Source organism: Stenella coeruleoalba (genome assembly GCF_951394435.1).
Source record: "Stenella coeruleoalba genome assembly, chromosome: 11".
NCBI lineage: Eukaryota > Metazoa > Chordata > Mammalia > Artiodactyla > Delphinidae > Stenella > Stenella coeruleoalba.
Window position 1 is genome coordinate 89,524,320 of NC_137157.1, and position 18,136 is coordinate 89,542,455.

The following is an 18,136-nucleotide window of genomic DNA, read 5'->3' on the forward strand; positions in this document are numbered from 1 at the left end:
CATTCCTTGGTACTTATTAAAGGTAACTTTCCTAGGAAAAGTGGTTCGTTACACCATCCATCTCTCACACATTGGTGGGAAGGGAATTTTCTATTCTTGTCCCAGACAGCTCTTAAACAAGGGGAAAGGCACCCTCCAAACAGACAGCTCAGGGGAAAGCTCACAGCAAGAGGCAGGTGCCCCAGAGGCAGAATTTCCCCTGCTCCATAAGCAGTATCGTAACACCAGCTGATTAAACCAGCTAAAGCAGCTGAACACCTGCTAAACCCTTGATTACCCAGGGGTTAATGATCCAGACAGGACGCTCTAGGCCCCTGGCCGTTGCCTGTTCTCATTGCTTGCCCATGGCATGTCCACCATGTAATCCAAATTATAAATATATAAAAAGTTGAATTTTAAAGTAATCATTTTTTGTCTCTTGTTTTTAAACCCCTATATAAGAAGAATGAGTAAGAATTTTAAAATTATTAATTAAAATAACATTTGGACATTATCTATAGATTTCCTGTCTACCTTCATTGGTTTCCAATTAAGACTGGTAACTAGCAGTTGGTCATATATGGAATGTGAGGTTTTATGAAGAATAACAAACGTAAGTATGAAAAATTAAAAATAAGTATATAAAGAGGCAAGGTAGCTCTCAGGTCAAGAGCAGTCTCCCAAGTCACACAGACTAGGGCTGAGTCCCAGCCCACCACTCTTGCCAGCTATACGATTATAGGCAAGATGCCTTACCTCTCAAAACCCAGCCCCCTCACTTTGTAAAGTCAGGATAAAAATGGTACTGACTAGGGCTTCCCTGGTGGCGCAGTGGTTGAGAGTCCGCCTGCCGATGCAGGGGACACGGGTTCGTGCCCCGGTCCAGGAAGATCCCACATGCCGCGGAGCGGCTGGGCCCGTGAGCCATGGCCGCTGAGCCTGCGCGTCCGGAGCCTGTGCTCCGCAAGGGGAGAGGCCACAATAGTGAGAGGCCCGCGTACCGCAAAAAAAAAAAAAAAAAAAAATGGAGAAGGGCTCTGATCTGTGAATAGAGGTTTCACAGCATCACAGATGGCGTTTATGCACCCGACTCACTGGAGAGCCTTAGCCTTTCTTAACCACAGTTCCTCATCTGAACCAGAGAACAAATAATAAATCTGAATGACTACTTTCTCATTCCTCCCAGGAGAGAACTAGTACCCTTCCAAATGCATCAGAGAAAAACTGTTTCATTATACATGATGGATGCCTTAGGGCATTAAGGCTTAATTCTCTTGCAGACCCCAACTGTGGAAGGCCGCTGGAACCTCCACTCAGAACCCTCTTGCTCTTAGTTTTCTCACAATTCTAGAAACCTCGATGCTCTTGTTTCTAGCCTAGTGCGTATTCAAAACAGCAAGTCAGAAGGTGCAGATCTCCATAGCAGAAGAGTGACATCCTGCTCACACGAGAGGAATCAAAAACTTTATTAAAAATACACTCAGTGAACCAGAAAAAAGCAGAGCAGCCCAGGCACTTTAGAGAAAAGTGGCTCTAAAGGCCTCAGGAGTCCATTTATATCTTTTATTACTAAAAGTTAATATTTACTGAGTACTTACGATACAGAGTGCTTACAAGGACTTAACATGCTTGTAATGACGAGCCTCCAAGTCGCCAAAAAACAATTAAATTTTACCCAGTGCACTCTACTTCACACAGAGACTAAACCTTCAGAGTTCTGCTTCTCCATGGTATGATAGTGGGCAAGTTTAATTTCATTCTGTTTATACTTTTTTTTTTTAATTTCTATGATGACTATATACTACCTATTAGGCAAAAACATCTTTTAGGGCTTCCCTGGTGGCTTAGTGGTTGAGAGTCCGCCTGCCGATGCAGGGGACGCGGGTTCGTGCCCCGGTCCGGGAAGATCCCACATGCCGCGGAGTGGCTGGGCCCGTGAGCCATGGCCGCTGAGCCTGTGCATCCGGAGCCTGTGCTCCGCAACGGGAGACGCCACAACAGTGAGAGGTCCGCGTACCGCAAAAAAAAAACAAAAAACGATACTTAAGTTTAGGAAAATTTCATCCTAAATGGCATAAATTTTAAACATTTTTCATTCATACTTTGAAAGAGTAAGACCTCAACACTGATTCATTTTCCAAAGTTTTCAGATAGGTATGCCTCTTATGTAGGAGTTATCATCTTTGGTGTTAAGGAACAGGTAATCAACATGGTGAGAAGCAAAGTTACAGAGAAAAAATAATCAAAATAATTTAAAAGACATCTACTAAACAAAAGAAATAAGAGAAGGTTTCAGGAGAGTGGAGGGATTTAAGCTTGACCTCCAAGGGGGAAGGTGTGGGTAACAGGAACAGGCCAAATGATCCAGGATCCTCAAAGAGAGAGAGCAAAATGTCTGGGCTTCGCACAACAGGCATTGTAAGTTGCTAGAAAAGGCACTGATGCTTCTTTATTCATTCACTTAACAAACACTAATACAAACAATTACAGGCACCATGAAAACTACTGTTCTATGTAATATGAGGGACACAGAGACCCAACAAACACAGATGCTACCCTCGAGCAGCTTATTATATAAAGCATCACTACCACATGCAAACACAGGACAGAAATCAGTAGGTGCCATAAGACAAGGCAAAGGACCTCAGGAGATGAGTAGTGAACAGCAGAGGAAACGAAGCAAGCCTTTAACAGAGGAGGTGAAACAATGAAAGCTGTATTTTCGGAAGATTACTGGAATAATGGCTACCATTTATTGGTCACTCATCAAGTTAAGCGTGATGTAACTATATTTCTCATTGAATATTCACACTAATTCTGCCACGAAGACATCAGGTCCATTTTATAGATGAGGAAACTGAACCTCAGAGATTAAAGTACTTATCCAAGGTCACACGCACATGTCAGGGCTAAGATTCAAACAGCTCTCTATGATTCCAAACTCAAGCTATTTCTACGATGCCATATATAAAATCTTTAGAGTGAAAAGCATATTTACTTAATTCAACTATTTGACATGCAACTTTAACAGATTTTAACAGACATTTCCACTTCCAGTCTTGTAAGAATTCCTATGTGGCTAAACCCATTCATCACCTCCTGACAGCACTATTTTTTTTTTTTTAATATATGGTTCAGTTACTTTAAATGATTCATTCCTTTTTTTTAACTTTTTATTTTATATTGGAGTATAGTTGATTAACAATGTTGTGTTAGTTTCAGGTGTACAGCAAAGTGATTCAGTTATACATATACATGTATCTATTCTTTTTCAAATTCTTTTCCCATTTAGGTTGTTACATAATATTGAGCGGAGTTCCCTAAGCCATACAGTAGGTGACAGCACTATTTGATTGTCCCCCCAAATCAATTACACCTTTCTACTAAAGACCGCAATTACATTAATTTGACTAAGTCAGATTTTATATTTTTCATGAAATGGAAATACATCTTAAAGGAGCCAAATAATCAAAATAGCAAATATGAGAAGATAAGCTGTTATTCTATTTGAATAAAAAAAACTATAAGGAAAAGTTTAATCAAATATGGATTTTCCTGGGGCAGATGAGAAAGACCACTGTCATGACTTAGATATGCGATAGAATGAGCAAAGTGTAGGCACAGAAGAAAAGAGGAAGAGATGAATCTACAAGGTACTTTTTATGAATGAGACACTAAGACTATGATCAATACTCTGCCATGCAGAGGAATGAATACAAAATAAAAGGCTCTGCTTGCGTGAAAGACCTGTGAAGTCCAGATGTACATTCATGAAACATCTAGAGAGAAAGAAAATACATAATAATGTATTTCATTGTGTCCAATCGTCACAGAATGCAGGGTGGGGGATAAAAACTGATCACTGGAACTCAGAGCCTTGAAAGCCCGGGAGGAATGTGATGACCATAGAAGGAGGGAAAGGTATGAATTCCAAGCACAGAGACCATCGCAGACCTACAGTTCCACAGAACGGTAACTCTAAGCAATGACCAGAAGACTCAAAGAACTTCAGAACCAGGACTCTCAGAGATCATGTGACTGTATTTTGTTTTGTTTTCTCAATAGACTTCATTCTTTAGAGAAGTTTGAGGTTCCCAGCAAAACTGAGTGGAAGGTACAGAGACTTCCCATTTACCCCCCGCCCCACACAGGCATACCCTCCCCATTACCCATGTTTTGTTTTCTCAGTAGACTTCATTCTTTAGAGAAGTCTGAGGTTCCCAGCAAAACTGAGTGGAAGGTACAGAGAGTTCCCATTTACCACCCGCCAGAGTGGCACATCTGTTACAACGGATCAACGAACATTGTCATATGTCTGTCTCACCAATTTGGAAAGCACAAGCCAGGGCACTGGAGTCCCCTACCCAAGGTCACATGGCCAGATGCTGTCAGAGAAAGGACCAAAATGCCTGGGTCCCTCCCAATCCTGTATCCTTTCCTGATAAACCACAATGCACTGGGTGAAGCATACATGGCCAGGTACAGATCCCCCGACATTCACTCCACAGGATGCCTGATTTCACTTGACAGGTAAACGCACTCTTGTCGGCACCAAAACAATTTAACTCTCTTTCAGAAGCAGAGAGAAGTCTGCTTTTTGTCTGAGGCATCTTCCGTATTACCAGCACCAATGCCTAATGTCTAGACTCTACGTGCTCGTCACTAAGTCCCACAGCTTCTCTACTTTATGTAGTTACTGGCATAATATTACAACCAGTCAAACAATATTCATCTGCAGAATGAAACTGTGATTTTTTTTCTTCCTGGAGCCAGATCCATGAGGTGTTTTCACTGATAAAATCCATACGAGATCTCTGCCTCATGCAAGAGATTTCCCACAGTAGTTTTAAATGTTAGGAATAAATATCAATACAATGTTGACGGGTTCATTGTCTGAAACAGGGCAACGGCATATCCCAAGGATGAGCGAAGTCTGCTTTCCTTGACAAGAGTAAAGCTCTGTGCTTTCCCAGTGACACTTCAAAGTTTGATGAAGACAAGTTTCTCAAGGGCGGGGCCTCCCGCCTTCTGTGGCCCTCGTCTCTTTCACAAAGACGTGGATAGTGCCGAGTCCGCACTAGGTACTCTCCATATATGTGCTGGATGGAAGGGTTTGAGAGTATAATAATAATTACCTCCTGAAGAGTCAAAACTTTTTGAAAAAGGAAAATAAACTCTGCTTATAAAGATACAAGACTAAAATACATTTCTTGTTTCTTTGGGAATTACCAGAAGCATTTCGGTTTCTCCCTAAATACGGAAGAGAAAAAAAAAAATCTCCCCCCAAAACGCCAACATATACGGAGCTGGAGCCACTTTGCCAAATACAAATATATAGAGGATTGTCCCCTTCCTCCCTGAGTCCACGACACCAACTTAATAGTCTCCAAGGAAATATGAATATGTTCTTTCTCCCACCAGAAAACTAACTAAATTACCCTTTCTGGTAGACAATATCACATCTGCGGGTATTGGGATCTTCAGGGTCTGCCCCCTCCAGTCTCTGAGACCGTGGAGAAGATACTCTTGATTAAGTCTCCAAAATCATCATCAGGACCACTGTTGGACTATATTTTTCCATTTAGCCACGGCATTATTTGAATAAAATATGCTCCATTCCAGATACAATGCACTTTTCAGATATATACACCTACTTAACTGCCTTACACTCCTGATTTTTCCGATAGGCCTTCACAATATGCTTTGCACGTTTGGTGACATATTTCGACTAGAAAATAAAAGGCTAAATTGTCCCCAGATTTGCTTGCAGAAGCTTTGGTAACCATATACAAAAAACTATGACATATAAAAGATATTAACGTAAAGGTAAAAGTCACAGAGAAAGGATTTCTCAAAAAAAGTAATCCAGTCGTCCCTCAGTATCCACAGGTTCGTCCCGGGAGTCCCACGGGTACCAAAATCCATGGATGCTCAAATATCCTACAGAAAATGGCACAGTACAATCAGCCCTTCAGGGATGCGGAACCCGCGGATACAAGCCAACTGAATACAGTAACGGAAGATGCCCTGAAACTAACTGATCTGGGTCACTCTGGCTTACTGCAGGGTTCTCAATCTGCAGTGTTCATGAGAACCATCTGGGGAGCTTGTGAAATGTACATTCCGGGGCTCCTCCTCTCATATGGGTAAGGAAAGCTATTGTGGAGCTCAGGAATCTGCATTTTTAACAAGCATCTCAGGTGATCCTGATTCAGGGCCAGAACCCAGCCGAGCTCCTACAAAGCTAATGGTAAATGGAGGTAACGCAATGTATTGGAATAAATCAGCAAAGACAGAGCCTGAGCCTCAAGTCCAGTACTGCCTCTAACCAGCCCTGTGACCATAGCTTTACCTTCCTTAGGTCCCCATTTACTCGTCTGTAATACAAGGTATCATCTGTGAGACTGATACCTAAGATGCCTTCCTGCTGTGAAACGGTGACATGTTTAAAAAAAAAAAAAAAGGTAGTTTTATAAATGCGGACACTATTTATTTCCCTAGGAAACAGTGTTTGACATATTCCTAAGTAATGTTTATACAAGGATCTCTACATCAGAGATAATAGTCTGTAGACCTTAAACATGCCAGACATCTAGTTCAACGCCAAATGTTAGACACTGAATGAAACCACACACTTACACACACACAAACACACCTCTACCTTGTGGCTATGGGGCAGGAGTTGTGTCCACTAGGTGTTCAGTTGCAAAGTTTACCTGAATCTGAATTACAAGAGCAGTTAATTTGGATATTTTTACCAGATATTAAACACCACAATCTTGACATTATTAACCACATTCCAGGAGAACCCAAGCACCACTTAAGTAGCACCTTTTTAGGAAGTAATTACCAGAGGCTGCTCTTATCTCAGACTTTGCTTTAGGGGAAGTAGGCCTGACTCTACAAAGACAGAAGTTGCAGCCCTGGAGAGTCTCAACACTTACAAATCTGTATAGTTTGCTGGGGCGGAGATGAAACATTTATCTCTCCCATGCGACCACTTTGGTTTCCAGGGAAATGACTATTCATGGCTGAGGCAGGCAGAGGAGTGGTACATCCACAGATGCACACACACCACACACCAAAGTTAACTGAAAAATTTCAAAGTGCCTTTTTATGCCTTTAACTCAAAGATGAACACATTTCAAGGTGACCCAATCCTCCAGTGACAGGCAGCGTTTTAAAAGGGCCAGCGCTCTCCACTTAAACAATTTCTAGTGACACGTCTAAAGCGCATCCTCCAGGGCTCTCCGCTGTCTCGTTGACTAGTCTTTCTTTCCCGGCAGAGGTATCCCATTTCAAATGAGCGCCTGAACTTCGTGTTCCCTCCTAACAATTAAAATCCACAGAGCTCAGATGCTTTAAAAAAATTTTTGTTTGTTTTTTTTTTAATTAGCAGGCACCATGGAAAACTTCTATTTATTTGATTATACAACAAACCCAAATAATTATAGTTCCTTCTGTTTACCAAAACAGTATCAGAATAATAAAACACAGTCTCATCACTCACGCTTATAAGCAAATGGTAAGACTTCTAAGGTAAAAATCAAAGTTTGAGTTCAGAAAAGGATGCCCAATTTAAAACCTAAAAGCGTACACGATCGTTATATTGACTCTGTGGATGAATTTCATACATAGAATACGAAGGGTTTGTTTCTTCTTTCTTCACTAAAATATTACTGTTAGCCATTACAGAATGAGAAGATTACACTAGAAATCTGAAAACTGGGTTCCTATAGTTAATGAAACATGCCAGGCTGTTTTGGGTAAGTTCCTTTGCAGAAACTACTCCCTGTCAAAAACATCCTTTCCAAAAACCTCCCCTGGACTACCTGTAAATTCCTCCATCACTTTCCAATCTGATTACTTCTATACGGTCACCTGTATCCTCCTGTGATGATGTACATGACAGTGTCCCTTCGTTGATTGTAAGCTTCAGGAAAGCAGGGACCAGGCTATGGTCACTCTGGTATCCCAGCCATTACCACGAGCAACAAGTAACCAGTGCCAGGAACAGCAGGAACTCTACTTTGTTTTGGGGTTTTTTTTAAATGTGTATAAATTTATAATACATAAGAATAAATTTTTTAAATGCATTCTGGTCCCCTCCCCTCCTAAACAACTGTCCTAACCCCCCACCACGGGAGGGTGGGAGTCATTTGAGCCAGGTCAGGAGGGGGACTAACTATGGCCCAGAGTGGGCTATGGGAGCCCAACAAGTTAGGGGGGCACTTAAGCACGGGGGTTAGGCCAGAGTCCAATCGCAACACAGAGGGTGTCTGCATGAAGGGAAGGGGTAGCCAGACATGGGAGTCGAGACAAGCAGGAAAAGGAGGCTATCTACGTGGATGGGCAGCCTGGCCCAGAGAGCCATAGACCTGCTGCGGGGTATCAATGTGGGCGGCAGCCTGATGCAAGCAGTTGGAGCCCAGGCTGGATGAAGGTACCCAGCTCAGAGTGTCAGAACCTGAGTAAGTCCAGAAGAATGTCTACTGGCCGTGGAGTATGTACAGCCCAGCACGTGAGGGGTTTCAAATATGCAAAGAGAGAAAAACGGAACAAATCCGTGGTATTGTACTGGAATTGGAGGAATCGGTCTGACTCCTGGTTTTCACTATATAGAGAGATATAGACAGATGATAAGTAGACAGTTAGAGAAGTAAACGTGTGGGTGTGTGTGTATACACATTCTCTAGCTCTACCAAGTAAGGGGATTCGGAGCAGAGACATTCCAGTCACCATGTGCATACCCACCGCCCAGATCATGGCATCTAAATACCATTATCCACTGAAAGAAACATTCCTTGGAGAAAGAGCTGACTCTAGTGCTGGGGCAGGGGAAGTGTAAGATAAGCCTGGGACACCTTGGTAAGCCAAAAAAGAATGAAGTACTTCAAAAATAATGGTACACGTCAGAAAGAGAGAGAAGCTAGGATGAAGGGGCTCCCCTTAGCAAAATCTAAACAATTGGAATATTAAATAATAATAGTAACAATTACAACCCATTTGGAAAAAATAGGAAACCTCAAATATATACTGATATAAACAAACATAAATAAACTGAAAATCTGCAGAGGAACAGGGTACTTAAATAGTTTCAAAGTACCACCACACAAAACACACATGAATTACAAAGGTTAAAAAGTAACTTTACAGCAGTGAAGCCTAGGAGACAGCACCTTAATCGAATAATCGAAATGAACACCATCAATAATGAGACAAGTCAATATCATGTGCTACCTAACAGGATGCAGTGAGAAGAACACAGCATCATTTCTGTGAAATTCCTGCCAGAGATGCATAATCTGAATCTAACCATGAAAAAAACACTACAAACAGAAACGGAGGAACATCCTATAAAATAACTGGCCCGTATGCTGCAAAAGTCAATGAAACACTGAGCAATCATTTCAGCCTGAAGGCTAAAAAGACAGACAGTTAAAGGCAACATATGATTGTGAAACGGATCTTTTTGAAATAAAAAACATTGTTTGGACAACTGGCCAAACATGAATGAAGTTGGTGGATTGGATGGTAATAATGTATCCACGTTAAAGGTCCCACTTTGAGGACTGCAGGGTTGTTGCCGCCTTTGAGGAAACTGTCCTTACCCATAGGAAATACTCAAGTATCCAGGGGTGGTGGTGCATCGTGTCAGTCAACCGTGTTCCTCAGGTGGTTCAAAGGAAAAAGTTCTTTCTACTGCACTTACAACTTCCCTAAAAGTTTGACATTGCTTTAAAGTTAAAAAAAAAAAAAAAAAAAAGTACAGCAAAAAACTTTTGTTATTCTAGTTTATAATCAATACAGGTTTCCCCTACTATCTGAAAGTAGAGGGCTCCTAGGAAACCTTTGGCCAGCCGAACTGGCACAAAGTGAAAAGTATCACCCACTTTCCGAAAGTTCTCATTATGCCATTTCGCTTTTACGGAAGACCTATATTAGTAGGTCTAGTAACTTTTCGTAAAAGCAAAAATTCTTTTGAATTTCTTTCCGTTAGTGAAAACAGGTACTAATGCAGGCATTTCATAAGTGAAGTGGTGTAAGGTCACCAAGTGCAGTGGGATACCTGTACTCAGTGGAAGATAATAAATTCATCATGTGTAAGATCAGAATTACATAAAAATAATTATTTTCATATTATCTTTCTTCCCTAGTACCTAGAATACTACATATACACACAGAGGCAGCTATGGCGTAAAGCAAAGAATAAAGAACTTGTACTCAGATGTTCTGGATTTGAATCATTACCTATGAAGTGAAAATAACAACTCACCCCAAAGGATTACTGGGAGAATTAAAAGAGGTAATGTTTGCAAAAGTATCACAGTAAACCTAAAGAAATATACATATACTAAGTATTAAAGAGAAAAAACATTGGATTCAGATATAAAATCCACACTAATTTAAAATATGGCACAAATCAATTTTACAGTTAAGAGGAAATCTCCAGTTAACTCCACTTGGGAAATCCCCTGCAGAAATCTAATAATTTTCAATTCTGTTCTTACCTAATCTTCAATGCCCTTCTGTCTCTCAAAAAATAAACAACAAAAGGGATTCTGGAAAGGTAATTCACGTTGTTTCTCACCTGAAATCTATAGACTCCTTAAACTGCCTTGTTTATAACTAAAGAGATTCTAGTTCTCAGGAAACTATAAAAAGAGGTCCCAAAATTAGAAATCCAAAAAAAAAAAAAACCAAAAAAGACACAAAACAAAGACAAAAAAGTTACCTGAAATCAACAAAAGATCATTATCAAAATTTTTCTCCATCTTCCTATCTTTCTTTCTCTCTCTCTCTCTTTTGTTTTCTTTCTACACCTAAAGATCACATCAAGAGACAGGATTGCTTTTTAAACCCAGGAAGCCAAAGTAAGCCCAAAGACTAGAGTGTGAGAGCTGGGGTTTTCAAAACTACAGAGAGACAAGAAAAAGAAAACAAACCAACTGACAAAAAAAAAAACCTGACCGCTTGGAGCTCACTCCCAGGTCCCCACCCCATGATGCTCTGAGGCACATCAGCACACCTACCTGAAGAAATCCCAGAGGAAGGCTGGCTTTAAGATGCCACCCCAGAAAATTACTTATTCAGTTACATCTAAGCTTACTCTCATAATCCACCAAAGTTTGGATATTTCCATTCTCCCTCAGGATAAACTTCACCTTCCCCCAAACAAATTGCAATGGTTAAGATGTGGGTTATGCAACAAGACCTACTGTATAGCACAGGGAACTCTGCTCAATATTATGTAACAACCTAAATGGAAAAAGAATTTGAAAAAGAATAGATACATGTGTGTGTATATATATATATATATATATATATATATATATATATATAAAACTGAATCACTTTGCTGTACACTTGAAACTAACACAACATTGTTAACCAGCTATACTCCAATATAAAATAAAAAGTTAAAAAAAAAAGATATAGGTTATGGTAATAAAACAAAAATCTTTCACACAGACACAGGCAAATCAAAGCTAAGAAAGTCACAGTAAAATTATTCACTAGCTATCGACTTGCCTTCTCTTACATCACAGATCGAGTGCCCCAGGCAGCACCAATAGGCCAATTGCAGTGCTGAAGCACGTAGTGTTAGCACCAAACCATCTAGGTGTGAATTCTGGCTCTGCCACGTTAGCTCTGCCTAACTGGCTTTTGGCAAGTTACTTCAAACTCTCTATACCAAAAAAAAAAAAAAAAAAAAAAAAAACTCTCTATACCTCAGTTTGCACATCTGTAGAACAGAGATCATAATAAAATCTTCACAGGGCTGTTGTGAAGACTAAATGAGATAATGCAAAAAGCACTCAGTATCGTACCTGGCACAAAACTAAAGCTCTATGGTAACCACCATCATTATACCCAGCACCTAGGCATAGTGTCTAGTGTTAAATAAAGAATTATTGTGGAAGCAACCCATGTTTTGCCTAACTTTAAAGTTTAAGATTCCAGTCAAAAAAAATTTTTTTTAACTTTTCTAAGATAACTTTGCAGTGGAAAAATCACCACCACCAAAATCAGAAGCATTCTACACCAAAGTTATGCCTTAGTACAAGTGGCAGAAATGAGCTACTTACATTTTGATTCTCATCTAAGTTCTTAAAGGGAAAATAAAAGTTACAAGGCCAAGACGGCCAGAACTCTGTTATGGCAACTCATTTAAGGTACAGTTTAGGCACAACTATCTAATTTCTTAAATAGACAAAAATAAATGCAAAGTAACTGCATATCACATTTGCACTTATTTTAATTGTAGTTTTGGCTTGACGCCCAGCTAGGGATCAGACCTAGCTCTGTGAAGACAGGGACTACCCTTGTCCATCTTGTCTCCCCAGAGCCCAGGGTAATACTACCCAGTTGACAATGGGTACTCAATAACTACTTTTTGGATGAATAACAGTGCTTTGTAAAATACAAAATCCCGTCTTCCTTCTTGGTTTGGCAACTAATCCAGAACTGATCTCGTTTATCTGTATTTTAAGCAAATAAACTGCCCCTTCTGTTTGTTCTGACTTGGATTACAAAAAATGCCCCTACAGAGCAAAACATTCCTCAGTAATCATGGTCCCTGATCATTCCAATTGGGGATATATGCCTAAAACAATCTCTTTTTACTGCAACACAGGAAATTCCTAGAATTGTCCCCATCCCGTCCCAGTTAAAAATCAGTTTTCAATCAGTTTTTTTCTGTTTTTCAGATATCTTTGTAAATTTCCTTTCTGAACACAAGACCTTACAGATATACAGACAGATACAGAGCAGAGACCCTTAGAAGTCACCTAATACAAACACCCCCATTTTCCAGATGCCTCCAAAGAAAATCACATTTGAAAGGAAGCCACACTGCCAACATCCTTCGTAAGCCTCTTGAGATCTCTTTAAAGACAGAAGTAACAAAATTGAATTGTAACGTTATTCAGAAAAGAGGGAGAAGGTAGAGACTGCACGGCACCTGTCCACACACAAGGGCCCAGGTGGACACCCCAGTGCTCCCAAGCAAGGAGTAGTTCTAAATTCACTCCTGCATTCAGCAGGCATGTTTGTGGGCTTTCCGTGTGCCAGACACTATCCTAACTGCCTGGGATACATCAATGAAGAAAAGAAAGATCACTGCCCCTGCTGCACCTACATTTTAGGCAAAACTTAACAGGCGTCTAGCAGAATAAAGAAAAGAACATCATCGGTCCATTTTAATAGAATGCAAAGGGCCAGAAGCACTCCATAGAGCCCTAAAGATCTTTAAGCCAGTGGTTCTCAAATCTGAGTGCATTTCAGAACCACTTTAAAACCACCAGAATGCCAGGGCCCACCCTCAGAGTTTCTGACTCATTAAGAGATCAATGTGGCCTGAGAATTTGCATTTCTAATGAGCTGTCACCTAACGTTAATGCTGTAGGTCCCAGAACCACACTCTGAGAACCGCTGATCTACTGTTCAAAGAAAGCAAGTAGCCTGGCCAAAGCCACAGGCTGGAGCTAGACCAGATTTAGGGTTCTTTTTCCTTCTGATTCCAAACTGGTCAAGCTTTCTCCATAGGAGGACACAGCTGTCACCTACCCACTTAATGGCAAACACTGCCCAAAGAAAAAGAGGTTTTTAGCTTTATGTATAAGTTGGAGAAAATCAGAAATTAATGTTTTAAGTAGAAAATATCTTAAACAGATAGGATTGATCGCTAAACACTGACATAAAAATGAACATTAGAGGGTCTGTTCTTTCTTTCTCATGTCCAATGGATCCATAAAAGAATGTTTTCCTTGAAGTTTTTATCATGAGGGTCAGATTCAGTCTCAAATGAACCTATTTATTAAAAAAAAAAGTCTATTAACAAGAAGTATATACATGCACTACAATATAAATTAGTGACTATCAGTAATAATTTTAGTTGTTTTGTTCCAACTGTATTTTCTAAAATTTTTACAATAAACATGAATTCCTTCGTAATAAGGGAATAAAAGTTTATTTCTTTAAAAAAGTTAGTGTTTATTTTAAAAGACTTTTAATTAGAAAACTCTATAAAAGGCATCAACTAATAAACTGCATAAATTAATACTGAATGATTTTTTTTCTAGTACATAAATATTTCAAATAATTTATTTTAGGCCAAATCTCTGTCTGGATTAATGATTAATACCAGTGAAGGAAAAACACCCTAGAAATATATCTGATGTTATTTAAACAAAGAGAATAAAACAAAACTATGATCATTTAAATAGCTGCATAAAAATCACATTTACTATTATTCTACATAGCAACTGATTTTTGTCTATACTGTTACTTTTCAACAAATGAATGGGTGTGATTCTAATTCTTGCAAATAAAGTAAAAAAAGTTCTATGTCAACTATACCTCAATAAGAAAAAGAAAGAGAAAAAGGTTTGTGTTTCTTGAAAGAAAAATAAACTGCTAAGTTTTGGGGAAATAACAGTGCATCAAATGGCGAACAAAGTCACGCAGCCATAACCTGAAGATACCAAGATGACTAAGACCCACAGCCCATCCCTATCCCCCATCCACCATCTTTCTGGATCTTCCAATCTAGGGAACTCCTTTATTACTAAAGTCCACATTCCAAAGATAGAACTAGAGTTTAAAATATAACCTGCTAAAGGGCAGTGAGTAAAGGCGAATCAGTTCGGTGAGGAAATCACCTGCCTTTATAAAGACAAGCTCTTACCATTCGACAAAAGTTCTGGACCATCTCATGAAGCCTAGACTCTAGTTAGAAGAGTCACTTTTAAAGAAAAAAGTGTACCCGTATGACTTACATACAATTTATAGCTAATTCTCTCAAAACTGGCCCCTAAAACCAGAATTCACCTTTTAACACTATTACTGTACATACTTACTTGGTACATTGAGTACCTAGTAAACTATTACATACTTACTATATATATATAATACTATTATATACTTCCTATGTACTCACAATGTGCCAAACAATTAACATCCTCTCATTTAATCTCCAAACCAATTTATGAGGTAAGTGCTATTATAACCATTTTACAGATTAAGAAATTTAAGCACAGAGTGATTAAGTTATTTGCCCAAAGTCACAGAGCTAAACTGAAGATCCAGGATACCGATATGCAAGCTATAATACTTAAACTGAGATCCTTAACCTTTGGCTCCATCATGGTTTTGCTATGTTTGAATTGCGAATTTTTCACATTTTGGGAACTCAAAACTAAGTTTTCTTGCCAGAAATATTTTAGAACATCAATGAAATGAAATAAATGAGGAAATAATCCAAGCACTTTTAAAAGTCGCTGTACTTCTAAAAATCATACAATTTACATTAAGTTACATAGTCCAGAGACAACTTTTCCAACAGCACGATCACTCTGGGGATACGGCTGTGTTAACACCTACCTATGGAAACCCGGCATTAAATCGCACAAGATAATTCTATTAGGAGCGTGGAAGGGAGGTTTTCATCTGGTTTGTCTGGGGGTCTTTGGGGTTTTTTTGTTGCTGCTGTTCTTCGCAACCAGGTGAGCTAATGAGTTGGAAGATAAAAGTCTAATCCATTCCTATTCCTTCCGCTTATAAATATAAGGCTTGTGAGTCAAGGTTTGCGGGGTCCACGGGCGCAGGGGCTGTGTCTCCCAGGTGCGGCCCCCAAGCCTACGCCTCCCGCCCTGGGGAGCACGCGGCCAGGGACACCTGGCCAGGGCACCGGGCGGCGCGAGGTTCGAAGAGACAGGGGACCGGGAGCAACGGAGAGGGGAGAGAGCGACCGCGGGCCCTTACCGAGCTCCGTGCCTCCCTGGTGCGCCGACATGGTAGGGCCGCCACTGCACCGCCCGCCCCCGCGCGCCCGCCAGCCCGCCTGCCTTAGCTCTGCCCTTCCTGCTTCCGCGCGCGCGCGCGTGCGCCGCACGCCCCGCCCTCTCCGCTCTGGGGGCGGAGCCCCCGGCCGCGCCGCGGAGGCGGGATCCCGGGTCCTTTTCTCTGCCAGGAAAATCCGTCGCGCGCATTCCTCGGTCTTCTCCACCAGGTGCGGAACTCGGGTACTAACTCCCGTAAACCATGCTGCCAGAACTAGTGGTGAAACCCTTAAGTTACTGACTGTACTGAATAAAAGCATTTGGAGACTTTTCACAGTAGGATTACAGAACAAGAAGGGAGAGGATCCTTCCAATTACTGCCTGAGACCAGAGGTCGAGGACCCCACACCTGAAACGGGAGCGGTGATCCCTTAGCCTGGTAAGGGCGGCCAACCAGCAAACTGGGGCCCGGTGCCATGTGACTTCTACGCTTGGCTTCCTGAAGAGAAGCAACTCTGTGGCCTAGAAAACCAGGGGGCCTAGGAGTGGGAAGAACTGGGGTCTCAGCTTTGCTCTGGCAGCGATTAAGTGTGACACTGGGCCATCAACTGCCCTTCTAAGCTTCATTTTCCTTATCTGTAAGAAAGCACCTTGACAACATCTTTTCTTTTAATTATTTATTTATTTTTGGCTGTGTTGGGTCTTCGTTGCTGCGTGCAGGCTTTCTCTAGTTGCGGCAAATGGAGGCTACTCTTCGTTGAGGTGCACGGGCTTCTCATTGCGGTGGCTTCTCTTGTTGCAGAGCATGGCCACTAGGTGGGCAGGCTTCAGTAGTTGTGGCTCGCAGGCTCAGTAGTTATGGCGCACGGGCTTAGTTGCTCCACGACATGTGGGATCTTCCCTGACCAGGGCTCGAACCTGTGTCCCCTGCGTTGGCAGGCGGATTCTTAACCACTGTGCCACCAGGGAAGTCCCTTGACAACATCTTGGAGCTCTAAAATTCTCATTCTGTGATACTAAGAATTTTTTCAGGCTTTTTTTGTGAGCAGGAGGTTAAAGTTATCTGGAGTCACTCAACACAGGCTACTAATCAACTCTGTACTCAGGGTCAGAGACAGCTCCACTCTGCTGAAAGAAGGAACTCTCTTAGTTATGGCTTGTTTACCATGAGCCAGTTACTATGCTAGGTACTTTCAGAGAGATGATAGCATTCGAATCCCAGAACAATCCTGCCAAGTATATACTGTATCTCCATTGCTCTACCTACAGACACCAAAGTTATGAACAGAGGCATCCTGATGTAATGGAGCAGACTCCAAACGGGTCCAACTCAATACACCAACAATTCCACCTAATGACTAGCTGGTTCCAGGAATGTTACTGCCTGTAAAATGGGGATGTTCAAAATAGATTTGACTTGCAAAGGTGCTGTACATGTGTAAAGCATCTAGTACAACACACTTCATGGCACATAGTAGGTGCTCAACAAATGGAAGCTACGATTGTTACTGTCAGCTTCACACAGCAATTATAGGCTACATAGGAAAGGTAATCCCAGTCTTTTCCCCCCACACGTAGCTGCCTCTCAGCCTTGTCAGCACAAAGCCATTGCCAAACACTTTGAAAGTGTCTACATCCCATTCATTTATATAATAGCATTTTACCTATTTCTGTCTTCACCCTGAAAGCCCCGAGCTGGCCTAGCATTCACAGCTAGACCACCGTGTTCCCCAGTAGAACGTGAAACAATTTCACAGAACACCAACATCAGCCAAGGCCATTGTGCCCCTGATAAAAAAACAAGGCACCTTGTAATCACATCTGAACACAAAAAATGAACGTTGTCCAAACCACAAAAATGACCAAACAGCCCCCTAATCCTGGCTGTTATAAGTGACTGTCACTTCTTTACTTGTCAGTTTTAGCCTCACCCCATTCTTCTTGTATTTTAGATAAGAATTAAAATGCCCTGTTGGAATTATCACCCCTTCCTGCCAACATCAATGCAGAGCGATGGCCCACTTCCTTGAACTTTCCCCAAATCACCAGACACAAGCCCAAATCCTATGTCATTTCTGACACCCTCTAACTGAGACATCTCACAGTTCCCCTGGTGAGTATTCTCCCTTACTGCAGCAAGTCAGTAAACCCAAATTTATTCCTGGTGATCTTTGGCTGGAGAGGCCAGAAATCCCTAAAAGATACAAAGGCAATAAATGGAATTCTATTTTTTAGAGGCAGATAACAACTCTAAGCCAGATTCCAAGCCATGCATTATGCATTCATGGATAATGTAAATGTATTAAAAGAAACCAAAAAAAGCTGTGAGATCCTAACTTAGTTGGAAAACCAGAATCAGGACAGCCTCCTGTAGC

General features: G+C 41.1%; 1 protein-coding gene across 12 annotated transcripts in view; it reads right to left on the minus strand.

The window, feature by feature from the left end:
* DERA (deoxyribose-phosphate aldolase) overlaps nt 1-15,833 on the minus strand; it is a 358,282-nt gene extending 342,449 nt beyond the window's left edge. For all 12 annotated transcript variants that reach the window (XR_013830501.1, XR_013830502.1, XR_013830503.1 and 9 more), the window contains exon 1: nt 15,745-15,833. Coding sequence is in view for 1 of the 12 variants with exons in the window: in XM_079936975.1 (XP_079793101.1) it covers nt 15,745-15,775 (31 nt within the window). In the remaining 11 variants the exon portion in view is untranslated. The remainder of the gene's footprint in view (nt 1-15,744) is intronic.
* Between the last annotated feature and the right edge of the window lie 2,303 nt (nt 15,834-18,136).